At 40.8% G+C, this 27,579-nt stretch overlaps 1 protein-coding gene and 1 long non-coding RNA gene across 2 annotated transcripts in view; one reads left to right on the top strand and one right to left on the bottom strand.

Moving 5' to 3' along the window:
* The window catches only part of LOC132885450 (butyrophilin subfamily 1 member A1-like), a 192,108-nt gene that overhangs the window by 147,838 nt on the left and 16,691 nt on the right, over positions 1-27,579 (top strand). The window contains exons 6-7 of the mRNA XM_060920131.1: positions 7,567-7,593; positions 10,961-10,987. Coding sequence (XP_060776114.1) covers positions 7,567-7,593; positions 10,961-10,987 — 54 coding nt within the window. The remainder of the gene's footprint in view (positions 1-7,566; positions 7,594-10,960; positions 10,988-27,579) is intronic.
* LOC132867917 (uncharacterized) lies at positions 15,634-16,706 on the bottom strand. The gene is made up of 4 exons (XR_009650789.1): positions 16,522-16,706; positions 16,115-16,418; positions 15,967-16,020; positions 15,634-15,686 (listed from the first exon to the last, which is right to left on the bottom strand). It is a non-coding gene; the product is annotated as an uncharacterized LOC132867917 (long non-coding RNA).

Below are 27,579 nucleotides of genomic sequence, written 5' to 3'. Positions count from 1 at the left end.
ACGAGGGTGAAATGATTAAACAAGTGAAATCAGGTGTAGCTCCTGCTTGGTTGGAATGAAAGCCTGCAGCCACACTGGCCCTTTGTGGATAGGATTGAAGACCCCTGCTGTAGATATTCCAGGTTATACACTAGAAACTGATCACTTATCTAACTAGACTGAGAGCAATTTTCCACTATTCTTGTTCTCTAGTAGGTATAGTTCTTTAATACACCTATATTGCAGCCTATAAGTTCTGTTTGTATTCATAAAAAAGGGAAAAAAATATTGATATAAAAATGTTCCATTGCTTCTATTAATCACACAAGTCCATGTAATGACAGGTCCTTTCCTTTTATCACTAGATGCAGATATGGTGCATAATGAAGCCCAACCTTTTTTTCATGTGTCTGTTTTTTTCATGTTTGACCCTCTGAATGTTTATGTGTGAGTATGGATCTCAACTTACACTACATTCCAAATTATTATGCAAATGACTTTTTTCACTGATTTTTCTGAAGAGTCAATAGAAATGACAATTGTCCTAATTTTCAAGTCATCAACCGTCAGTGTACAAATCAACTGTTTTTGAACGAACCTTCCAATGCTAACTGTATTTTTTTAAATAAAAAAAAAACTAAAAATGGACTGTTCCAAATTATTACGCAAAATAGAGTTTCAAAAGATTTTTGTTCTTGTAAAGAACTAAAAATGGCCATTTGTGAAATTGGAAGCATTAGTAGGTGATAATTACTGGAATCAAAACCTAGTTCAATCAAAACATCTTATAGTTCAAATTGCATTACTGGATTTGTAGCAGATTCAGAGCCCAGTGGGGCTACCCAACTCCCTGGGGTCAAGCAGATGATGATGGTGAGGACGATGATGATAAAAAGTAGCAAATGTCACAAGAGCAATAAACAAGACCTCTTCCAAGCAGTACAGATTTCCCACCATTATGTTATTTTATCCACTTTGCTTCAGCCAATCACCAGCAACTATCATTTAGGAAATCTTTGTCCTATTAATTTGCTCATACCCGTCTGAATGCGCTATTAATCATGGGAAACACGTCTGATCATGAAAATGGGGGACTTATACACACATACATACACTACAATAAGAAATGTAATTTGTTGCCCCCCCAAATAAACCAAATGCCCACCCAAGCATGACATCCTGGCAACGCCTCTGCTTTAAACACGGCTCTGTCAGAGGATGCCGCTTTTACCACAAGCGAGTTTGTGAAATTTCTGCTCTGCTAGATTTGCCTCAGTCAGCTGGAAAGATATGTTCACACTCACGAGCAACAAAGCAACAGGCAGCCATTCATGTTCTCTGGGAGTGTCATGAAATGGTCACGTGATGTTTTGGTTGGCAAGAAGCTATTTATAAATGGCCGATCGGAGTTATTGGGTCATTAATTAATTATGGTAGTGTCGTGTTATCGGCTGTACATATAGATTTGATCAGAATGATCCCAAGAGGCGGCACGGTGGTGTAGTGGTTAGCACTGTCGCCTCACAGCAAGAAGGTCCGGGTTCGAGCCCAGTGGCCGGCGAGGGCCTTTCTGTGTGGAGTTTGCATGTTCTCCCCGTGTCCGCGTGGGTTTCCTCTGGGTGCTCCGGTTTCCCCCACAGTCCAAAGACATGCAGGTTAGGTTAACTGGTGACTCTAAATTGGCTGTAGGTGTGAATGTGAGTGTGAATGGTTGTCTGTGTCTATGTGTCAGCCCTGTGATGACCTGGCGACTTGTCCAGGGTGTACCCCGTCTTTCGCCCGTAGTCAGCTGGGATAGGCTCGCGACCCTGTAGAACAGGATAAAGCCGCTAGAGATGATGAGATGAGATGATCCCAAGAGCTTTTACCGCAGACCAAAGAAACCTGAAGCTCGCCGAAAGCTTTGGATCGCAGCAATTAAGTGTGACAAGTGGGAACCTACTGACAACGACCGTGTTTGCTTTCGACACTTTATATCTGGTAAGATACATGATTTTTTATTATTTTGTTTTGCAGTTTAGTTCAAGTGTACTTTATTGTCAAAAATCTATGTAACAGGGTTAGCACAGAAGTTTGAAATTGCGTTTGACCAGTCTCCAATGTGCAAGTTTAACTAAGCATACATATACTATTGATAAAAATCACACACGCACACACACACACTGCAGTAAAACACACACACACTGCAGTGAAAACACACACACACACACAACAGCAGCAGCAGCAGAGAGTACAATCAGTCGTCGTATAGGTAGAGTCCTGCAGTATAGATGCAGTATATAAGGTGCGAAGGGTAAGGTGCAAGGGCATGGTGAATAAATGTTCATGGAATGTTCTTGGTATCTTTGGAATGTTCATGTAGTTTTCCTCAGTGAGTTGAGGAGTCTGACAGCTTGTGGAAAGAAGCTGTTTCCCAGTCTGCTTGTGCAGCACCGCACGCTGCGGTAGCGCTTCCCTGACTGCAGTAAGGAGAACAGTTTATGTGCTGGGTGAGTGGGGTCTTTGATAATGTTCATCGCTCTCTTGGAACAGTGTGAAGTGTACAGATCCTGAATGGCTGGTAAGGATGACCTGATAATCTTTTCTGCTGTCCTCACCACCCTCTGCAGCGCCTTCTTGTCTGCAGCTAGACAGCTGCCGTGCCAGACAGAGATGCTGCTGGTCAGGATGCTCTCAATGGCACCCCTGTAGAATGTGGTGAGTGCAGATGTGGGGAGGTCGGCTCTTCTCATCCTCCGCAGGAAGTGGAGTCATGTCTGCGCCTTCTTGACCAGGGCGGTGGTGTTGGTAGTCCATGAGAGGTCATCTGTGATGTGCACTCCCAGGAACTTTGTGCTTTTCACAGACTCCACTACACTGCCATTGATGATCAGTGGGATGCGTGTTGGTTGTTTTTTTCTGAAGTCTACAGTAATTTCTTTTGTTTTGTTGACGTTGAGACGCAGATTGTTCCTCTCACACCAGTTGATGAGTAGCTGTACCTCCTCTCTGTATGCTGAGTCATCGTTGTCTTTGATGAGGCCCACCACTGTTGTGTCATCTGCAAATTTGATGATGTGATTCATTTCAAATCTGGCACAGCAGTCGTGGGTCATCAGCGTGAACAGCAGGGGGGACAGCACACATCCTTGCGGCACCCCGGTGTTTATGATGGTGGTCACTGAGGAGTTGTTTCCGACTCTGACTGTCTGCGGTCTGTTTGTTAGAAAGTCCAGCAGCCAGTTGCACAGTGAAGTGCTGATGCCTATTTCACTCAGCTTGTTCACCAGATGTTGGGGGATGACAGTGTTGAACGCAGAGCTGAAGTCAATGAACAGCATCCGCGCGTGACTGTTTTTGTTCTCCAGATGAGCCAGGCAGAGGTGGAGTGCTATTGCTATGGCGTCATCAGTGGAGCGCTTGGGGCGGTAGGCAAATTGGTATGGATCCAGAGTAGTGGGGAGGGTGGATGTTAAGTGGGCTTTAACCAGTCTCTCAAAGCACTTCATCGTGATGGGAGTGAGTGCTATGGGTCTATAGTCGTTCAGTGATGATGCTGGTGACTTCTTGGGTAGTGGTACAATAGTGGTAGCTTTAAAACTTGCTGGTATGATGGCTTGATTCAGAGAGATGTTGTAGATATCTGTGAGGACTTCCGTGAGTGAGTTCGCACAGTCTCTGAGCAAGCGCCCGGGTATGTTGTCTGGGCCTGCAGCTTTCCTGGGGTTCACCTTGAGTAGGGTCCTCCTCACGTCTGCTGAGTCCAGTTGAAGTGTTGTGCTGTCTGGGTTGACGGGGGTTTTTGTAGGTGTTGTAGTGTTATTTTCTTCAAACCGGCTGAAGAAAGTGTTCAGTGAGTTGAGGAAGTCTGTGTTGTCCTCACACGGTGGGGGGGATGGTTTGTAATCTGTGACTGATTGGATGCCTTGCCACAGGCATCTTGGGTCCTTCATATCAGTGAAGTGCGAATTGATTTTTTGTCCATATGCACGCTTGGCTGCTCTCACGCCGCGGTGCAAGTTGGCCCTGGCAGACTTTAGGGCCTCCTTGTCCCCAGACTTGAAAGCAACGTTGCGTGCCCTTAGGAGCTCATGTACCTCCCTGGTGAACCAGGGTTTTTCGTTTGCTCTCACTGTAATGTCCTTGGTGACGGTTACATCTTCCATGCATTTTGTTATGTATCCAGTTACAGAGTCTGTATATTCGGTGAGGTTGATGTCCTGGTTGGTGGTGGCTGCCTCCCTAAAAACAGACCAGTCTGTGCATTCAAAACAGTCCTGTAGAGCTGCTGTGGAGCCCTCTGGGCAGGCCCTGATCTGTTTCACAGTTGGCTTGCTTCTCGTCAACAGAGGTCTGTAGGCTGGGATTAGCATAACAGAGAGATGGTCTGATGAACCCAGTTGGGGGTGGGGAACAGCTCTGAAGGCATGTCTGATGTTGGTGTATACCTGGTCAAGTGTGTCCTCTCCCCTTGTTGCAAAGTTCACACACTTGTGGTAGTGTGGCATTACTGATTTCAAATTGGCCTGATTAAAATCGCCAGCGATTATGCAGACCGAGTCCGGGTGTGTGTTTTGTAGTGTACTCACAGACTTGTACAGAATGGAGAGCACCTCTTTTGTGTTGGCGCTGGGGGGATGTAAACAGCTGTGATGTTGATGGTATTGAATTCTCGCGGCAGGTAGAATGGACGGTAGTTGAGGGTTAAAAACTCAATGTTCTCTGAGCAGTGACTTGTAATAACTGCAGCGTTTGTACACCAGTTATTTGTGTAAATGCACACACCACCTCCTCGAGATTTACCCGTGCTGGCATGGTTTCTGTCCGCACGGAATGTTGTAAACCCATCCAGTTTAATGGCGCTGTCCGGAACGTTGTTGTGAAGCCACGTCTCGGTAAGGATGATCGCGTTGCATTCTCTCACGTTTCTTTGTGTGGTTAAATCCAGCTTGAGATAGTCCATTTTATTTTCCAATGAGCGGACGTTTGATAGGAGAATAGTAGTGCTGTTTTGTGAGGGTTTCTTTTCAATCGGTGTGTGATGCCTGCTCGGCAACCTCGCCTTCTCCTCCGGCATATGCTCAGTCTCCACTGCCGCTTCTGCTGCTTCCAGTTTCGGCTGGTGGTGGAGGGGGAGCCCGCTGCCTCGGAGGGGCCGTTTTCTTGGGTCATTATTCCTAGACCGAGAAGAGTTTCACGATCCGTGGCGAAGTTAACTCCGGACAAATCCTTTGTAATGTTGTTGTTCCTAAGTCCCAGTAATGTACTCCTGTTGTACGCAATTCTTGAAGACGATTTTGACGGTACATTTAACAAAAAACATACATTGTTATAGGGAGCCGGCTTGGCCGCAGCCTCACCGGGCGCCACCATGTTTGTCATTGATGAAGTTTAATATGATATTAGATAAAATTTCCTCATCATAAATAATTTGTTGTGCTATGACATTGCTTAGATATCAACCAAAAGATGAGTAAAAATGCACGAGCAGCTGATTTGTATGCAGTACACGAGTACCATTTCCGCGAACGCACTCACGGTAAACTTGTGTACTTTTTGCAGTATAAATATTTGACATTAGAAGATTGGTCGAATTTTCATGATATGTATTTGAAGATAAATAGCATAGCCTGGATTTAAAACACTGTTTGTGCATTCTAAATGTAGAACTTGCTGAAGTTTAGTACTGTACTGTATATCTTTGGTGTGCACGTGAAGCAACAACATTAACTTATGTTTCAAAGATTATATTGTGCCTATTTAATCTTTGTCTTTTTATTATTAGGCACAAAAAGCAAATATAAATGAGTATTTCAGTAAAACAACTGAATAATTAACACTTGTATGCATCAAGAGACTTTCAGGCTTTCATTGATTCTTTTGTGTATATTGAAGGCGTGTCAATCACATACAGTAGATATCGCCGAAGGTCAGGCCAGGTGCTTGAATTTGGGTCCCATTTGTCGGTAACTGCGTAAGGATCAGGCAAAACTTTGGTGCCACTGTTGTACAGAAGCTTTGCTGCATATCTTTGCTTAGCATCAGTTGGCAACGAACTTGCATACTGCGATAAACCGCTACGAAAACTAGGTGATGATGATACTTTGGCGGCTATTGTGAATGTTTTAATTTTAACCGTCATATATGATTTCTCATTAAACCTGTTTTGAGACATTCCAAAGAAAACAAGGCAATCAGAGATGGCAGACCTCGCCCCCGCAGCATAACGATGATTTCCTCTTGGCTAGAAGGGGGTCATTCAGATTATATTCATGCACTTTTTTTTTCTTATTTGTTTCTTCTATTTCTCCAACTGAATATAATTTTTGTCGGGTTACAATACATTGCTTTATCAATTTTCAAGGGCATCATTAAAGACAGGCAGTGCGGCACTAGTATTATTAAACAGATCAAAACAAATCATAGCTCATTCTTTTCTCATAAAGCAGAATTGTTTGGAAAATATACATGTGAAAATACTCTTTCTTTTCTTTTTTCTTTGCACCACAATGTAATTAATTAAATGGGTTCCTATGATCATGATGCATCAGCCCAACAAATTTCATGTCAATCCGTACAGTCGTTGCTGAGTTATGAGCGAAAATCTGGGGTGGGGGACACGGACACACACACACACACACACACACACAGAGACTCAGACAGACAGGGTGATCACAATACCTTGCCATCCCACTAGGGGGCGAGGTAACTAGGTATTACAGTTAGCGTGTGTTGCTAATAGCTAATACAAATGTGCATGTTATGTAACATACAACACGCAACCAGATTTTCCTCACTTTTTCCACTTCAATACAATGTTTCAACTGAAAAAATATATTTTAAAGACAAGTAAATCATATCTTGTAGTAAATTGTGTGTTGTAGTCTACATTTTGTTCAGGACTCCTTTTCATTGGAGCTGAATGGATGGTACACACCCACCGGCGACAACAGGAGTGCTCGCTCCATGCACACAAGAGACAAACTACAAGTGACATGAGTGACTTGTGACATGCTAATGTGAACATAGGGCTAGTGCTATTATTTTGAAGCATTGAGGAGCAGCAACAGCTTGACCACGAAGTGATAGTCCACACAAACTCCCAGAGCAGGGCTGCTGAGTGCTGAAGCACGGAGTGCAGAAAAACCCTCTGCTGCATCACTCACTACAGAGATCCAAACTGCCTCTGGATGCAACATCAGCACAAGAAATGTGCATCAGGAGCTTCATGAAATGGGGTTCGATGGCCAACAGCTGCACACAAGCTTCAGATCACTATGCGCAATGTCAACCCCATATTAACACCCATGGTTTTGGAATGGGACGTCCAACAAGCTCAGATACAGGAGGTGTGATGGTCAGGGGTCCACATACTTTTGTCCATATAGTGTATATAATATTATCCATATGAACCCATTCATGTGTTCAACACCACATTTTTACTCTCTATAAAATGTATAATCATGAAGTAGAAATCTCAAGTTCAGTCAAGTGAAATCTGGTTTTATTCAACACATACAACTGACACCATGGGAAACAATACCAGTGTATTAAACAGGATCCTACAGGTATGTCTCATCTCTAATTTGAACTTTTTTCTCTTTTTAGAGCTGCAGAGACAGAGAGTGGAAGACGGTAAGGACATCTGACTTTGTGAAAAGTAATTTGTTAAAAATTGTGAGTAGAGAAATTAGATACATAATATTTGGGACAGCATATTGTTTTTATTTGCCTCTGCATTCCACAATTTTACATTTATCCTCAAACCATTGTCATGTGGTTAAAGTGCACATCCTCAGATTTTCATAAAGGGTATTTTTATCCTCCTGAGTTTTACCATGTGGACATTACAGCACTCAGAATTCATTGTGCTGCTGCCATCAGCAGTTCCATCATCAGTGAAGATGAGGCAGCCATACAGGCCCATGTTTCACAGATGAGGTGGTGTGCTTTGGATCTTGGACAGTCCCTTTTCACCTCCACACTCTGCTCCTGCCATCACTCTAAGACAAGTTCATCTTGCTCTTATCTGTCCAGAAGACCTCTTTCCAGAACGCTGCAGGCTCCTTTAATCACTTTTTACTAAACTATCCTGACCCTCCTGTTTCTGTGGCGAACTTGTGGTTTGCATCTTGCAGTGTCGCCTCTGTATTTCTGTTCATGACGTCTTCTGCAGACATTTTTCACTGGCAAATCCACACCTACCTCCTGAAGAGTGTTTCTGATCTGTCAGACAGGTTTATGGGGATTTTCCTTCATGATGGTGAGAATTCTTCTGTTATCAGTTGTGGAGCTCTTCCTTGGCCTACCAGACCCTTTATGGTTACTAAGCTCACCCATTCTCTCTTTCTTCTTAAGAACGTTCCAAACAGTTGGTTTTGGTGAGCCTAAAGTTTGGCCGATGTCTCTCACTGTTTTATTTTCGTCTCTCGACCTTTTAACGTGTCCTTGACTTTTATTGGCACAACTCTGTTCCTCGTGCTGACAAACAGTAAAAGACGACTCTAAAGGTGACGACACTAATGAAGCAATTAAACACACCTGAATAATCACCAACACCTGTGAAGCCCCGTGTCCCAAATATTATGGTGCCTTGTGTGTGTATGGATAAAAAGTGCTGTAATTTCTACATGGTAAAACTACAACCCCAATTCCAAAAAAGTTGGGACAAAGTACAAATTGTAAATAAAAACGGAATGCAATGATGTGGAAGTTTCAAAATTGCATATTTTATTCAGAATAGAACATAGATGACATATCAAATGTTTAAACTGAGAAAATGTATCATTTAAAGAGAAAAATTAGGTGATTTTAAATTTCATGACAACAACACATCTCAAAAAAGTTGGGACAAGGCCATGTTTACCACTGTGAGACATCCCCTTTTCTCTTTACAACAGTCTGTAAACGTCTGGGGACTGAGGAGACAAGTTGCTCAAGTTTAAGGATAGGAATGTTAACCCATTCTTGTCTAATGTAGGATTCTAGTTGCTCAACTGTCTTAGGTCTTTTTTGTCATATCTTCCATTTTATGATGCACCAAATGTTTTCTATGGGTGAAAGATCTGGACTGCAGGCTGGCCAGTTCAGTACCCGAACCCTTCTTCTACGCAGCCATGATGCTGTAATTGATGCAGTATGTGGTTTGGCATTGTCATGTTGGAAAATGCAAGGTCTTCCCTGAAAGAGATGTCATCTGGATGGGAGCATATGTTGCTCTAGAACCTGGATATACCTTTCAGCATTGATGTTGTCTTTCCAGATGTGTAAGCTGCCCATGCCACACGCACTATTGCAACCCCATAACATCAGAGATGCAGGCTTCTGAACTGAGCACTGATAACCACTTGGGTCGTCCTTCTGCTCTTTAGTCCGAATGACATGGCGTCCCTGATTTCCATAAAGAACTTCAAATTTTGATTCATCTGACCACAGAACAGTTTTCCACTTTGCCACAGTCCATTTTAAATGAGCCTTGGCCCAGAGAAGACGTCTGCGCTTCTGGATCATGTTTAGATACGGCTTCTTCTTTGAACTATAGAGTTTTAGCTGGCAACGGCGGATGACACGGTGAATTGTGTTCACAGATAATGTTCTCTGGAAATATTTCTGAGCCCATTTTGTGATTTCCAGTACAGAAGCATGCCTGTATGTGATGCAGTGCCATCTAAGGGCCCGAAGATCACGGGCACCCAGTATGGTTTTCCGGCCTTGACCCTTACGCACAGAGATTCTTCCAGATTCTCTGAATCTTTTGATGATATTATGCACTGTAGATGATATGTTCAAACTCTTTGCAATTTTACACTGTCAAACTCCTTTCTGATATTTTTCCACTATTTGTCGGCGCAGAATTAGGGGGACTGGTGATCCTCTTCCCATCTTTACTTCTGAGAGCCGCTGCCACTACAAGATGCTCTTTTTATACCCAGTCATGTTAATGACCTATTGCCAATTGACCTAATGAGTTGCAATTTGGTCCTCCAGCTGTTCCTTTTTTGTACCTTTAACTTTTCCAGCCTCTTATTGCCCCTGTCCCAACTTTTTTGAAATGTGTTGCTGTCACGAAATTTCAAATGAGCCAATATTTGGCATGAAATTTCAAAATGTCTCACTTTCGACATTTGATATGTTGTCTATGTTCTATTGTGAATACAATATCAGTTTTTTGAGATTTGTAAATTATTGCATTCCATTTTTATTTACAATTTGTACTTTGTCCCAACTTTTTTGGAATTGGGGTTGTATAATGGATAAACATTTGCTTTATTAAAATCTGAGGATGTGCACTTTAACCGCATGTGAATTGTTTGAGTCCAAATTTAAAACTGTGGAGTTCAGGGGCAAATAAAACATCTGCCTTTATCCCAAACATTATGGAGGGAACTGTATATATTTAGTAAGAGGAACAGATTATGATATTTATATTTCTCTCCTATCTTTACATTCAGTGTTTTTAGAGAAAATCTACTGATGGGAATAAACTTTTTTTTTTGTACATTGTTTTGTACTTTTGGTCTGTAGTGTAAATATTATTCACATATTAATTCATCTCATCTCATTATCTCTAGCCGCTTTATCCTGTTCTACAGGGTCGCAGGCAAGCTGGAGCCTATCCCAGCTGACTACAGGCGAAAGGCGGGGTACACCCTGGACAAGTCGCCAGGTCATCACAGGGCTGACACATAGACACAGACAACCATTCACACTCACACCTACGGTCAATTTAGAGTCACCAGTTAACCTAACCTGCATGTCTTTGGACTGTGGGGGAAACCGGAGCACCCGGAGGAAACCCACGTGGACACGGGGAGAACATGCAAACTCCGCACAGAAAGGCCCTCGCTGGCCACGGGGCTCGAACCCGGACCTTCTTGCTGTGAGGCGACAGCGCTAACCACTACACCACCGTGCCGCCCTCACATATTAATTAATTTTGTTATTTTTGTTGAATCTAATTGTATTTGGATAAATTAATACAAAATAATATTTTGTATTTCAGAGTTTATAAAGAAATCGTTGTGTGCAGGTAAGAACAATTTGAACTTTTTATCTTCAGGACAGTTAAATCACAGACTCTACTGTGTGTGTGTGTGTGTGTGTGTGTGAGAGAGAGAGAGAGAGAGAGATCCTTAAGAAAATAACACGGACATGATTTTGTTTTGAAACAAAAGTGCTGAGGGGAAAAAGACATTAATTTTGAATTCCGAAATTTTTTAAGTTTTATCTGGAAAACTTCAGTGTAACCTGTGTTTAAATCCACAGTTCATTAATCATGGAGTAACAATAGTTGTGATTGTTATTGGGTTGCTGTGGTTTCCATCACCTACACTGGGAGTTTACTGGGAGTCTGTTAGAAGAAAGAGAAAGTAAAGTCTGATCCTACAGGATTAAACTCACCGTTATACTGAACTACAGCTTCACACTTTAGCTCTATAATAGATTTATATGAACACAGTCTCATGATGATAGTTTTCTGTAAATAAGAAAACAATAAGAGATTTGTGTAAAATCTCTGGAGAGATTACAGCTCTCGGCTGGCCCGGGAATGGCTCGGTATTCCCCCGGAAGAGCTGGTGGAGGTGGCCGGGGAGGGAAGTCTGGGCTGCTCTGCTTCTGCTGCTACCCCCATGACCCGGATCCAGATAAGTGGTAGAAGATGGGTGGATGTTTGTGATTTTTTTTTTTTTTAAACTCGCAGTCAGACAGAAAAACACGCAGAATGATATAAAGCGCGAATCTGTGGGTGAACTGTAACGAGCCCAGTGCTGTAGTCAAGGAGACGCTCTGCTGTAGGGTCATGCAGCCAATCAGCGGCAACCGCATCATGTGACTACAGTGTGACTACAGTGTGACACGCCCCCCCGAGTTTTGAGCTCCAATGGGTGAATATATTCTAACCCATTTTGGTGACATTTCCGTATTACGTCACCAGTGGGCGTGTTCCAGGCTCAGTCTCAGGTGAACTGAACATGAATGAAGTGGATTATTCAGTCCATTATTTTTCCTTTCAAAGATGTTTGGAGGAGAAACTTAAAGTTGATGGACTGAGGACACATTTTCGAAACAAAGTATAAATTACACAAAAGGACAGATGACAAAACCGTAAGTTTGTTTGTTTTTAACAAAAGGATGAAAACTTTTCTGTGTACCGTGTTTGTTATTCAGATGAAACACAGTTCAGATTCAAAAGACAAAAAAGCTTTTATATAAACTTTTTAATTATATATTAGTGATGTATGTTATTTACTGTGGCCCCCAAATAATTTACCACCAGCCACCATCAAGACTCTTATTCAAGTACATTTATGATTTAAAAATGTATTTATACTCCATTACATCAGACTACACACTTCTTCTCACTACTTTTATTTAATTTATTAAATTGTTTTGCAGGCATCAGATTTTTCCGGTTTTTAGACATCTATATGGGTCATTCATGAGATCAGTGTAAATTTGATGAAAAATTCCAGGGAAGGTGTTGGTTTGGGTCCGTGATTCGGTCCTCAGTATTACTGTTCAGTCCTTGCAATGTACGCTTTGAGACTGGCTGTGATTTTTAGCGGTTCCCGGCCCACAGAGTGTTTAAAGTGTTGACTTTTGGTCAGTTGGGATATCTTTGACGAATCCCGGTTCGCGATGTATATTCTGTCAACTATGCGGCCTGCACAAAAATGGAGACGGTCATCGGTGCTCGTGATATTGGGGCGATTAAAGAGTTGGATTCTTCCATAAAAAATAAATTTACGGGGTTGTGGTTAGAAGAAGAAATAAACTGGCGGCTACAATTATCAACAGTCCATAATTATTGACATCTTTTCAAATGTACCAATAAAAAAACAATTTTACAAAGGTGAGTTTCAGTTCCAACAGTTATTATTGGTTAATTAATCAACCAGAAGACCCGCCTCACCCTTTGATCTTGCCATCTGATGACACAGCTCGTTACCTGAGATGGAATTTTTTTAGCACGATCAACAATTTGAGGAAAACCCGGGCATTATCATCGCAGGTAAGCATGGTGGAAAGATCATGGACATGTTTTTACTGATCAAATTCACCGATATTTCATGATCTCCTTGTCGAAACCTACTTGGTTTCTAACTCTTTCATTTGACAGTCGCCATTTTGTATCTAAACGCGCGTTTGAGAGTCACGTGAGGTGTCGATAATAGCGATCACTTTCACTGATGTCCACCATTATCGACACCCTGTGGAATTAAGGGACATTTACAACTGTTATGGATCGATCTTTGTGTAACATTTGTTGAAGTACCGTACATGAAGTACTTTTAAAAAAATATAAGTGCTATGATTTTATAATATTTTTTTTTCTGATTCATAACAGAGTGGCATGTTTGTAGAGTATTTGGAATCCAATTGCAATAAATAGAATTAGAACAGAATTAAAGTCCTAACATATAGAAAATTACATGCTTGAAATCGTCAGATTTTATTTCATTCAGAATTTTTTTTTTGCAGTTTGTTGTAAATATTGACCACATATTCCAATATCAGTAGACATTTTATATTTTTAGATCTAAATTTAAAATCTCAATGGAAAAAAATCAGTTGCTTGAAAATACTGAAGCTTCACCAACCTGAGCATTGTTTGAATTATTGGTAAACTACAAAACTAGAAATTAATACAAACAACAATGAATCATTAACAAAATGTGATCTACGAAAAACAGTTAGAAAGTGGAGCAAAAAGATTTTCTGACAGGTTAAACATTATCAGTTCATTTGTTTACAAACATTAGTACGGTGGCCGGGAAGTGCAAAACAAAATTACAAACTGTAAAACACTTTTACATTTTATAAAACAAAATTACATTGCCAAAACACTTTTACCAAGGACAAAACAAATTTACATCTTAGAAAACAAACTGACAAGATGTGAAACACTTTTACGAGTGCTGAGACAAATCTACAAGTGGCAGAACACTTTTACGAGTCCCGGAACAAATTTACAAACGAAAATCTTGACGGAAGGGGAATGTACCAAATGCCGCAAGCGACTTGGAAGTACGGTGGCCGGGAAGTGATGGAGTGAGCGGTCAATTTGTGTCATCTTCTATGGAGTTTATGTTGAAAGAACTTCAACTATGACCTGAATGATGTTTTGCCCCTTTTGTGGAAAACACACGAACCACTTAACACTGCTTTGCTTTTCGTGTGGACGGTCTCTAGAGTTTATAAAAGGACACGGACCAGACAGAAGGACCAGATATGCCTTGCCATTACATACAATATTTGAATGAGGGCTACTCGTATGATGTAATCATGGATATGATGTCAAGTTCCTGCAGTGTAAACATCAGCTTGAGGACTTTTAAAAGTAGTCAATGAAGCCGGGTTGTACCGCAGAAAGGATTATTCCTCTGCAAACGTGATAATTAACGCCATCAGATTGGAACTTTGTGGACCTGGACAACTGTTTGTCTGCCGCACGATGTGGCAGGTATTCAAGCAAAAGTACAATCTTCGAGTGAAGAGAGATGTGATGAATTTGCTCTGGGACCTTAATCCTCGAGGATGTGAGAGGAGAGCACACAGAAGGTTCTTATAAGAAGAACCTACCACTCAGTGGAACCGAACTACATGTTCGTTGATGGTTATGTTGTTGGGCTTTCTTCCTGCATTTTTTTTAAATGTATGCCAAGAGATGACCATGTTGTAATTTGGTGCTCTATAAGTAAAATTTTCTAGCCTGAGAATCATGTACATTTGAAAATGCACTTTTGTTGTTTTAAAATGGATTGAGAAAATCTCATGACCAGTCTATCACAGAAATAATTAAGGCGATATCTGAATTTTTGTTGTTTATTAACGTAACATTTGGTGAAGAGGTATCCGAGTCAGTTGGAAACATCACAGGGAAAAGTGAAACTGCAATCTCGACAAACTATGAAACCAGACCGTGGTGAGCCCCGTCATCTGATTTGGAGTGAAACATTGCTGTCTATGCCTGAACACTAAGTGTCTGAATCTGTCACCCACAGCTGGACAGTGGTGTACGTTGTACAGTGAAAAACTGGAATGCTACAGTTAATAGCTGTTAGTTTACATTGCTGTGTGTTTTTGTAATTTTTTTCACACTGACTGCAGCCAGTTCCTCGTCCTCTTCCTCAACATCTGGTGCGTACAGGTCTGTGTATTTACTGTTGGGAAATTACCATTTCCATGTTAAAACATCTTACAAACACAAATTTCTTTCCCATGGAATCCATGAATTAAAATTGAGTTCTTATTTTTTTTTACTTCCCTGTAGCAAGAAGTCTTGTCTGGATTTGTTTCAGGTGAATCCAGATCCTCAGTATCAGATCTTACTATCTGAAAAACAGTTTAAAATGTATGAAACAACACTGAAAGCAAGAAACATCAGGCTGCCACAGTCTGCCTTAATACCTGTCCAAGCTGATTTGTGGCTGAATGTCCCGGTCCATCTCGGAAACATGATAAAATTCAGAAAATTACTACGTTCATGATACAGGCTACAGTAGAGCTCTGAGTAACATTTAGTAGTCAGATTTATAAATAAGATATTTTTTATTATTAATCACATTACATGTATAGTGTTTTCTGCTACATGTTCATCAAAGCAAATGCTCTGGGATAATCACATCAGCAATTTAAAGATAAATTACTGATTGTATAAAAGTGAGTACTTACCTTTCATCATCAGGTTTGTGTTGGGGAGTACTTTGGTTTTGTGGTTCAAAAACCTGAGAGGAAACGCATACAATTATCAACAATTTGTAACAGCTTCCATTATTGTTCCCTTCCCACATACAGTATGTATCGATGGTGAAAGGTTGTCCGTGTTTCTGATAGTAACTGCAAAATAATCAAAACAAGCCTTGTTCTTCTAAAATATAGACCAGGATGTAGGTTTTACACTTAAAATGTAGATCCAATAAATGAATGAATACATGCATACTTATTTTTAAAAAATTAAATCCATAATAAATGTATGTACCACACTGTCAGCTTGATTGAATTTACCTGTGCTCCTTGATGTGATGACAATCTCAGAATCAGAGTCTGACGTATCATCCACTGTTGTAAAAACAAAAAATCCAACAGATTATTATGTATCCTACAGTAGAGTATGTAATTATGTAAAAAATATTGAATCATGAGCTCCACAAACCTCCTTTAAAGTGTCTTTCTATGCAAATGAAAAAGTAATCCTGGAATATGCTTTTCCTGTTTCATTTTTATATTCTGGCAGTTTGAATGTCCTTTCTGACCCAGGCACATGGATCACCTCTGAGCAGTCTAGAGAAAAGAATATACAGTCCATCACGCATGTCCTTGTTGAAAGTTCGCATTTTCTGGACAGCTTGTTTCAGTAGATCAGGTGCTGCTACCTCCGGGTCTGTAAATAACGGGAGTGTTTTCCCTCTTAGAGCTTTTAAATCAGTTCCATGTGGCACCATCAATTTTATGTTTATCTAGTAAAATAATAAACATAAAATTAATTTCATACATCATGCACAGATAAAATATGATATACAGTTTTGCAATGCTATGTATAGAACAGCCAATAGAGCTTACCTGGACACGTTTCCTTCCTTGTTTTGGCCGATATCTTCCTTTCAGCCCACAGTTACAGGACTGTCGTTCTTCTGTCTTTGAGCTTCTGTACTCCAGGAACTGTTTATATGATGGACACGGTTATTCTGCTGGAATGGACAGAGTTCCATTTTGTGGTTCATGTGTTTTCCACAAAAGGGGCAAAACATCGTTCAGTCACAGTTGAAGTTCTTTCACCGTAAACTCCATAGAAGATGACACAGATTGACCGCTCACTCCATCACTTCCCGGCCACCGTACTTCCAAGTCGCTTGCGGCATTTGGTACATTCCCCTTCTGTCAAGATTTTCGTTTGTAAATTTGTTTCAGGACTCGTAAAAGTGTTCTGCAACTTGTAGATTTGTCTCAGCGCTCGTAAAAGTGTTTCACATCTTGTCAGTTTGTTTTCTAAGATGTAAATTTGTTTTGTCCTTGGTAAGTGTTTTGGCAATGTAATTTTGTTTTAATAAATGTAAAAGTGTTTTACAGTTTGTAATTTTGTTTTGCACTTCCTGGCCACCGTACATTAGAATTATTTCCTCATTTACGTAAGCACCGACATTGATATATTTATATAAAAGATATTTTGTACTAAATATAAGTCTATGTAAAACGAATTTTGAATAAAAAACTGTTTTGTTTTCACTTAATACCACATACCGGTTGTTTGTTTATTTCAAAAAAATATCATCTGGGTGTCGATAATTGTGGAACGGTGTCACATGATCTGATACTCTAAGTCAGGGGTGTCAAACATGCGGCCCGCTAGATGGTTTAATCCGGCCCCAGACTTGTAGAGAAAAAATTTCTAAGGATGTCAAAAAAAAGTAAATCTCTAGCCCATTCCTGTGACAACTTATGAATTTTTAAAGAAATAACCAAAATGCTCAATGCTTCTGATATGCCTGCTGACAGCCAACTCGAGATAATTGACTTGCAGTGTGATTCTGATATGAAGCAGAAATTTGCGTCGGTGGGCTTAGGACACGTTTTATCAATATCTCTTGCCAGGGTACCCCAAATTAACATCCCTGGCTGCAAAGGTTTTATCCATATTTGGGACTACCTATCTTTGTGAACAGGCGTTCTCTGTTATGAACCTCAACAAAACAAAGCACCGCTCAAGGTTATCAAACGCACACTTGAATGACATTGTGAAATGTGCTGCTACTCAGGATTTGAAACCTGATATTGATGCCCTCGTGAAGGCTAAAAGATGCCAAGTGTCAGGAGCCAGCAGCAGCCGATAGACTTGGTGAGAGAAAGCGGGGAGGGAGGTTAATCAGCATTAAGGCCTGGGCCTAATTCTTGTAATGTTCACAAATGTTTGCAGTCTGAAGAATGCAGTTCTTTGAAAATAAGATTACTCTGGTTTCACTTTAAAAGACAATGAATATTGTGCAGTGTATCATTCTCAGCTTCAGTAGGCCTAGCCTACAAAATAGTTTGATCTGATGTAGCCTAATCATATTGCTCATGCACTGCTATAACTTGTGTTTGTTAATTTAATTTTATTTTTCATAAATTTGCACATTTAGGCAGGATGTTTAGGCTACTTTCTTCATAGCTCCCACTTGAGTTTAGTGTGGGGAGTTGGTTCAGGTTGTCAGATGTAAAAATGTATTCACTCAACTGTATAAAAATAAACCAGTTATTTGAGAGTGAAATGCATTTTATTTCAAATCCATTGGCCTCTCTGTGAATAAATGTGTAATAATCTAGATCCCTTGTGATCAGTGATTGTCGGCTACAAATGTAGGCTGAAGCATAAAGCATAGCCTACTGAAAAAACAATGCTAAAGATTTGGAGTTGACAAAGGTTATTTTGCAATTATTTGACTGGTCCGGCCCACTTGAGATATCAGATGGGCTGTATGTGGCCCCTGAACCAAAATGAGTTTGACACCCCTGCTCTAAGTAATCAGGAATCAACATTTTTTTTCCCAGTGGAAGTTTGAGTAATTAGGCACAATTTACTTATAATTGCAGCTGCTGCTCTATTTAAAATACTGCTCCATGTTAAACTTGGAAAAAAAAAAAGACGTTCGCAGAGTAAAGAATATTCCCGAGGAAACATTCCTGGGATATTTAAATTAATTTAATATTAATTTAAGAATATTCCTGGGATTTTAATGGTCCCCCCCTAATGTAAATTAAGCCATTTGTCAATGAGTGTGCACTGATCACTGTGGTAGTGGAAGGGCGAGGCCTTGGGTTTTTAGTTGGGGGGGGGGGTGTTAATAATTACAGACCTCGTATCCTAGCCATTTTAGCCATTGCTAGGACATTAATAATATACATGTTTAATCAGCACGTAGACTAACTAGATCCACTGGGAAAGGGCCAGGCATACGATCATTAAAAATATTTTGTAAAGGGGGTATTTTTAATTTTTTATAATTATAAAAATGTATGTAAAATTGTATAATGACCTCACTGAGCAGTCTTGTACAATAGTGTAACCTGTGCAGAAAATACTTGAAAACACTGAACCAGGATAATGTTTGTGTTCACATTTAGCAGTGCATGTTGTGCCATCTTGATTACTCGAGGCACTTGTGAATAAAAACGTGGAGGAGATGTTTTTAATTATTACTGTGATGCATTACAATGATCTGTTCGTTTTAAAGTTTCATTGCAGTTAATGCTGCTGTTAGTGTTAAATTTAGTGGCAACCTGTTACAGTCATTGTAAAAGCGAGACGGCCTTTCGATTTCATAAAACTGGTGAAATTTAGTTCCCTCTGAAAATTGGTGATTGTGATACGTTTATTTCTGGAATATCTCAAACAAACAAACAAACAAACAGGCCAGTCTGTGGCTGGGAAGTGATATAATTTGAGGGGATTTCCGTGCAAATAATGGACATGAAATCATTAGCTATTTAAAAAATGTATATCGTGAATCAAATTGTCAATTGAGTGAATCATTGCCTGCCTCATAATTATTGCAGCATTAATTGCTGTTAAAACCCTGGCAACGGGTAATTCCTAAATTATTATTTAAAAATAACCACTTGATAAATCTTCGAAATAATCGCAGTTTGCGAGTATCTCTGATAAAAGCGGTGTGATTCTCTGAAGGCTAGTCTAGTTAGCTAACAGTTCACTTCACACAGTGAAACCACAGCAGAAAATCAGACTTTCATTCAGTTCTTTGACTCATGAGTGTCAGCACCATTACCGTAACATACCTCCTGTTGGGAAGAGGCTTTTTTATCTTTTTGTTGCACCAACAAGTTAAAGCTGTTGGTTGTTTTTTTGTTGCTCCTCTTTTCATTTTGTATGACGGCTCGCTCCCACTCGCACCAGCTACTGCTTGTGAGAAGACGCGGGGAGAGGAGGATGGGTTCCACAAACACGTCTTACACAGGGACGGGGGGCTGAAAGAAATGTCATTCTTTACTTCCTACTTACATTGAATCAAGAAAACCGACCACTTTATCATGTTTTATAACAGTTAATATTTTTCATTCATCATGACGATATGATTATTTGGGGCGTTGTATTGGCTGCTTTTGATTATTGGGGGGTTAAAACCCAAAACACTCTAATTTACACCCAGGAGTGAAATATATACTGTTGCAAACCTCATGTCTATTTATTTATTTTGAATTAACATCCTTGAAATTCAAGTTATCATTTTTCAGTGTTCAAAGATTCATGTTTTAAAATTCAGATTTAAAAAATCAAGTATGTTTTTTCAAATATATTTTTTCAGTGTTCACAAATTCAGACAGAATAACTGAGTTTTCAGATCTTCAGAAATTTGGATTCAGGTCGCTAATTTCAGTGTCGGATTCAACCAGTCAGATTCAGGCTGCAAAATTCAACACCACAAATATTCCAGTTGAACATCCGGGTTACTCTGGGCGAGGCAAAGGCCATCGAGTCTGGAGCATGTCGTACCGTTTCACATCTCCTGCCATTAAATGTCTCCCCTCTCACGAGCGCGCCCCTGTATCACTATAGCAACAGAACACGGTGAAGGTCATCGTGGATTTGAATCAGATCCATAAAGAAATGTGTTTTATAACTCTCATGTTATTTCTTTCTCTGGAGTCTGCAGCAGGAGTGTGGGGGAGTTAGTGAGTTATAATGGAGCACCTGAGACCTGTTTGTACTTTTCATTCATTCATTCATTCATTCATTCATTCATTCATAGGAGAGAAACACAGATTAGGCCATCCTTAAAAAAAAAAATCCGTTTCCTGTCCACCGGGTGAGCAAAAAAAATTTCAGTCGGGATTTTTTGTTTTATATGGATGGATAAGAAATCGCAATGCTGTGTTTGCTTTTTCTTTCAATACTTTTTTTTATTACAAAAGCAGACACATTTAATTAAATACGACAGTTTAATCAACTGAAACTTGTACAAAAACTTTAAGTTAGCATTTTAAATGCTGACTGCAACATTTGCAAAACTTTTACAAAGGTACTTAAAATGTCCGACATACGGACTTTTTGTAGTTCTAAATCGAGCGTTAGGCCTAGTTCGGATGAAATTACACTATTAAAATGATCACTGAATGATTTGTTTTTCTGAATCTTTACTATTTTCTTGTTCGCTAGAATACCATTTTGCGATTTCATACTTAAGCAAATGTTTGAAAACTCCGGATCTCCTTCCTTCATGATGGCTGCCATTTTTTTGTGCCGCACGGCGCATGCGCAGAGCTGATTCAGTTCAGAGTGCGCGCGCACTCGGCGGAGGGAACAGAAGCAGAGATAACGCTTATTTTGTCTCCGGTAAACCAGTCTTCTCTCGGTCAATTACGTGCTGGCATCAAAAGACACCGTTGGTTGTAAATTAAACCAAACTGAGTGGTTGGAGTGTATTTTCATACACAAATGGAGAAATGTTGGCTGAGTGTGTAATTGTGTAGCCGCCACTGCAGACCGTTGTCGTTGTTAATTCATAGCATGCTCAGCTGCGTGAATGTGTCATGCACCGAAAATAAGAGATTTACAAGCCAGGAACACCTCATGATGCAATACGCAAGAAAAGAAAGAAGATTTACTACCATTTTACTTTGTATTTGAGTAAAGTGAATAAATAAATGGTCTGTGGAAAATACATTTAATCCTGGGAACTGCGTGCACAGGAGTTTATTTTGTGTTTACTCTCCCCCCCCCCCCCCCCCCCCCCCCCGGCTGGCTACTTATTTGTCATGCCTGGCTAGTATGAGCCTTAGGTGGTGTTTACATTAGACCATATCAGCGGATCATCAGATTAACGTTTTTAAAACGATTCGCGTGCACACAGCAACGCCAATAAACGGATACGCTAATCACATGACTAATTAGACGGCACGTCACATGATCCCAGTGCATATCGGGCATGCGCAAGTCACTCACCACTTGCAAGTGGAAGGATGGCAAGCGAACACCTTCTCCAGCAGATAAACACACCTGGCTGTGATGTTCATGTTCTCACTGAAGCGCCTGAAGGAGGTAAATAAGTTGAAATGTGTAAATAAACCTCAGTGCGGCTCAGCGCTTCCTCCTGCGCTCCAAATCACTCCGCCCTGAACAGCGAGTGCCCTCTGGAGGGTGCGCACTCTGGCCCTGCGCAGCTCAGAGCGCGCGAGTGAAGCGCACGAGCAGTGATTTGGGACTGAGCCGCTGTGTGTGTGATCCCAACGCCAGCGAATCAGGAAGGTGGATGTCACAGTGATGTTGTCCAATGACGACGTCAGCTAGAGCTCAGCACAGCGTTTCCTCATTCCTCAATGTTTACACAGCACCGGATCAGATACGAACTGGGTTGAATACGTGGGCCCTGGCGGATTCAAGTTGTTCCGCCTGTGGAGTCGTTTCCCGACGTTTTAATGTGCATGGACAGTGCATCCGCGACGAAAACGAGACATACGGTCTAATGTAAACACCACCTTAGTGGAAAGCCCTGGGAATGCGTAAATGTCAAGTTCGATTTTAGATTTATGAACCTGAAAAAAATGTCGAAAAACTGGCGTTAAAAAAAAAAATTTCAACCGCACAAACGGCACTCACCCGGCCGGTGGACTGGAAACAGAACATTTTTTAATAATGGCCTTAGCATCAACTTTGGACATCGTTATAGATCATACAAACTATTTATCCGCTGATAGATCAGACTGGAAGGGGTTGAGTCCAAATCCCCAGACTCTGAGTAAACCACTGTTCTTTAGCCTTCACTGTTCAGCTTTATGATTTGATTGAATTCAGCTTCACTTGTAAAAATGAAAGATTATAAATGTGAGTAAAACACTGTGTGGAAAAAACGGATTATTCTGAAAGAATGATTTGTTCCACCATGTGTGTGGAAAAGTGATGAGTATAAAACTCTTTCCCTTTCAGAGGTGAATGTTGTTGTTGTGCTGGACGAAGAAGTCGAAGAGTTTTATAATCATGCAGTTAAAGGTTCTGACTGCAAAGTTGAATTCTGGGTAAAATGTTTTATTTCTGTTGCTGTTGGAGTTTGGAGATGTTTCGCTGCTGCACACACCGTGTATCCTGTGTGTAAATGTTTTGCCGAGATAAAAAGTGTCCCGCATTTTACAATTCTAGAGATTGCCGAAGCAAGTGAGCAACAATATCACGTGACCACCGTGGGGTGTCTGACCTACTTTTCACCAAAACACATCGGCGTGGGCAAACATGGTGTACTCGACTCTCCCTCCAGCGGAAAAGGAAAACCTGACTAGTGAGTGCAGCTGGAAGAGAGAGCAGGATTAGATGACATCATTTTTCTGGACAGATTGTTCAAATTGTTCTAGCTAGTGCTTAGCGATCTTAGCCTGAGAACGCATGGGCTCGACTCCACAGTAGTGAGTATGGAGTTATACACCTAATGTTTTGATCTTACAGAGAAAGAAACAAGAACACAAAAGCAGGAACAGAGAAAAGATAGATTCCTCTTTTCTTTTGTTTTCTGACGGCTCGCTCAGTTTCCCACAGAGGTTTAAACACTGACAGACTAATCGATCGTCTCTTCAGCCGCATTTTCAGATAAAAATTAAGCCCTTCACCCCACTGTAAGTGGTTTAACTGTTCAATTAAACCTTTAGTTCTGATTACAGAATGGCTCGATAATTGTAAAATCCATCAATTTTTACATAAACAGAAGCTTAGATGGTCTCATTTTTATATATTATATATATATATATATATATTGGCATGAGCTCAAATAATCTGATGTGAACCTGCACCTCGTGAGTTTATTAGCTCGAGTCTCCTCACTGCCGACATCGACTCTGCGATAGAAACATGGCGGATCCGGCGCACGTGGAATATCAACAAGTGACACAAACACTCAAAGAAGTTGATGTTTCCTCTCAAATATACAAAGAATTGTGTCAGTCATCGCTTTCTAAAACCATATTATTTCCCCGACATGAATCTTGGAGCTTAAATTTGCATGGATATTATGGAATCACTGCTGACGTTTCTGCGCATCTCTGAGGCTGATTCATGTTTTAAAATCCTGATCTACAGTAAATAAATGTCAGGAGTCAAGTCAACTTTATTGTCAAATATGCTATACATGCTCGACATACAGCACAGATGAAATTTCAGTCCTCTCTGACCCACGGTGCAAACAGGTTGGGACAAAGTACAAATTGTAATTAAAAACAGAATGCAATAATTTACAAATCTCAAAAACTGATATTGTATTCACAATAGAACATAGACAACATATCAAATGTCGAAAGTGAGACATTTTGAAATTTCATGCCAAATATTGGCTCATTTGAAATTTCATGAAAGCAACACATCTCAAAAAAGTTGGGACGGGGCAATAAGAGGCTGGAAAAGTTAAAGGTACAAAAAAGGAACAGCTGGAGGACCAAATTGCAACTCATTAGGTCAATTGGCAATAGGTCATTAACATGACTGGGTATAAAAAGAGCACCTTGGAGTGGCAGCGGCTCTCAGAAGTAAAGATGGGAAGAGGATCACCAATCCCCCTAATTCTGCGCCGACAAATAGTGGAGCAATATCAGAAAGGAGTTCAACAGTGTAAAATTGCAAAGAGTTTGAACATATCATCTACAGCGCATAATACCATCAAAAGATTCAGAGAATCTGGAAGAAACTCTGTGCGTAAGGGTCAAGGCCGGAAAACCATACTGGGTGCCCGTGATCTTCGGGCCCTTAGACGGCACTGCATCACATACAGGCATGCTTCTGTATCGGAAATCACAAAATGGGTTCTGGAATATTTCCAGAGAACATTATCTGTGAACACAATTCACCGTGCCATCCGCCGTTGCCAGCTAAAACTCTATAGTTCAAAGAAGAAGCCGTATCTAAACATGATCCAGAAGCGCAGACATCTTCTCTGGGCCAAGGCTCATTTAAAATGGACTGTGGCAAAGTGGAAAACTGTTCTGTGGTCAGACAAATCAGAATTTGAAGTTCTTTATGGAAATCAGGGACACCGTGTCATTCGGACTAAAGAGGAGAAGGACGACCCAAGTTGTTATCAGTGCTCAGTTCAGAAGCCTGCATCTCTGATGGTATGGGGTTGCATTAGTGCGTGTGGCATGGGCAGCTTACACATCTGGAAAGACACCATCAATGCTGAAAGGTATATCCACGTTCTAGAGCAACATATGCTCCCATCCAGATGACATCTCTTTCAGGGAAGACCTTGCATTTTCCAACATGACAATGCCAAACCACATACTGCATCAATTACAGCATCATGGCTGCGTAGAAGAAGGGTCCGGGTACTGAACTGGCCAGCCTGCAGTTCAGATCTTTCACCCATAGAAAACATCTGGCGCATCATAAAACGGAAGATACGACAAAAAAAGCCTAAGACAGTTGAGCAACTAGAATCCTATATTAGACAAGAATGGGTTAACATTCCTATCCCTAAACTTGAGCAACTTGTCTCCTCAGTCCCCAGACGTTTACAGACTGTTGTAAAGAGAAAAGGGGATGTCTCACAGTGGGAAACATGGCCTTGTCCCAACTTTTTTGAAATGTGTTGTTGTCATGAAATTTAAAATCACCTAATTTTTCTCTTTAAATGATACATTTTCTCAGTTTAAACGTTTGATATGTCATCTATGTTCTATTCTGAATAAAATATGGAATTTTGAAACTTCCACATCATTGCATTCCGCTTTTATTTACAATTTGTACTTTGTCCCAACTTTTTTGGAATCAGGGTTGTACAAAAAAAAACATGATTCAAACCAAGGTGCAAAGAGGCCCAGTTAGCTTATAATGTAGCTATACTGTATGTGTGAGCTTTAACTCCCATGCTTCGTACTTACTCAGGTATGGCCCTTTAATGTTCCACATAAATCAGATCTTGCAGTGAAATGGCTTACATCACTATTTAACACGAATCACTCTCATACACACACAGTGATTGCAAAAATATCACAGTATTTATTTCAAACCCCCCCCCCCCCCCCCCAAAAAAAAAAATAAAATAAAATAAACAAATGAAAATAATAATATTACCCGGGATTTTCTAACTCAGTCTATGGTACCATGTTTGTTGGCGTGCTGTTGGAGCTCATATGTAACCCTCAGCTGGAGAAGAGTTAGTACTCTCAGTCCCTTGGAAACTCAGAAAGATGGTAGTAACAGTCCATTCAAACCTTCCATACACAGCGAGCAGGAGGAAGAAGAAAAACTCGGTCCACGTGCAGAAAGTCCCTGGCAGCTGCAAGTCCTGAGCACCTCTATTGCAGCAGCATGAGTGGCGATGTCTGAAGCACACTTATGGCCCTTTTCCACTACCCTTTTTCAGCTCACTTCAGCTCGCTTCAGCCCGACACGGCTCGCGTTTCGACTATCTCAGAGCAGCACGACTCAGCTCGCTTCAGCCCTGCTTAGCACCCAAAACTCGCACCGTTTTGGAGTGGGGCTGAAGCGAGCCCAACCGAGCCGAGTGGGGCTAGGGGCATGAGGAGACACTCCCCTGTGCACTGATTGGTGAAGAGGAGTGTCCTCACATGCCCACACACTCCCCGCGAGCACGCTGGGATCTGTAAACACTGTAAACCCGGAAGAAGAAGAATAATTACGGATTACGAGAATTTCTGAAGCCTTATGTGCCTCGCCTCATCTATATGCTCTTGCCAGTATCTGTTGGCGTTGTCGGTGACAACAAGCCACAGCACCAAGACCAGCAGCACTAACGACTCCATGTCCTCCATGTTTATTGTTTACTATCCGGGTCGTGAGACTACCGCTTAAAAGCTCACTGATGTCACTGTTTGCGCCGCCTAACGACATCACGTGACGTCCACCCACTTTCGCTAACTCCACCCAATGTGCCCACCCACTTCCAGCCAGCACGGTTCAGCGCGGTTGTAGTCGAAATGCAACTCCAACAGCCCCACTCAGCCGCGTTTGTAGTGGAAAAGCGGCATTACATTGAAAGTCAAAATCTCAAATGAATACACTGATGAACAACCATGTGCATAATTTTAGCATCCACAATCCCTATACTCACTTAGAAACTTGTAAATAATCCCAGGCTTCCTACATGCAGCCCACCGCAGGTCTCCTTCGCTCCTGTGAAGGCGCATGCTACTCAGCTAACTCCATTTACATGCTAACAGTAGTAGCTTAGCAACTAACGGTAAGAACTAGCTCAGTCACCATACTCACTAAAACAGGGGTGGGCAATTATTTTTTCCATGGGGCCACATGAGAAACAGAACATTTTGTGGAGGGCCGGACCAAAAGGCTGAACTAAATTCTGCATAATATTAATTGTATTTCTTTATATAAAGCAGTAAATAACATTGTTTTTACAAGCTGCTAAGACTGGTAAGAGTATGGAAAAAACGAGGTTGCCTTACAAAAACTGTCATTTATTCAATCAAATTTCCCAAAACAATGGTTAACAAAATGTGAACGTTTGTACCATTTTTTTTTCAGTCACATTCACCCCAAAACACAATAAAGACATCACAATATTGTCTTTCTACTCCAAATATCAAGCAAGATACATCATATTATAATAATGATGCCCACATTTGTAGTCTAATCACCTCATTTGGTGTTTTTCAGTTTTTTATTTGTTCAGT

This window comes from Neoarius graeffei, chromosome 1, assembly GCF_027579695.1.
Source record: "Neoarius graeffei isolate fNeoGra1 chromosome 1, fNeoGra1.pri, whole genome shotgun sequence".
NCBI lineage: Eukaryota > Metazoa > Chordata > Actinopteri > Siluriformes > Ariidae > Neoarius > Neoarius graeffei.
This window is presented reverse-complemented; position numbering and strand designations above follow the sequence as displayed.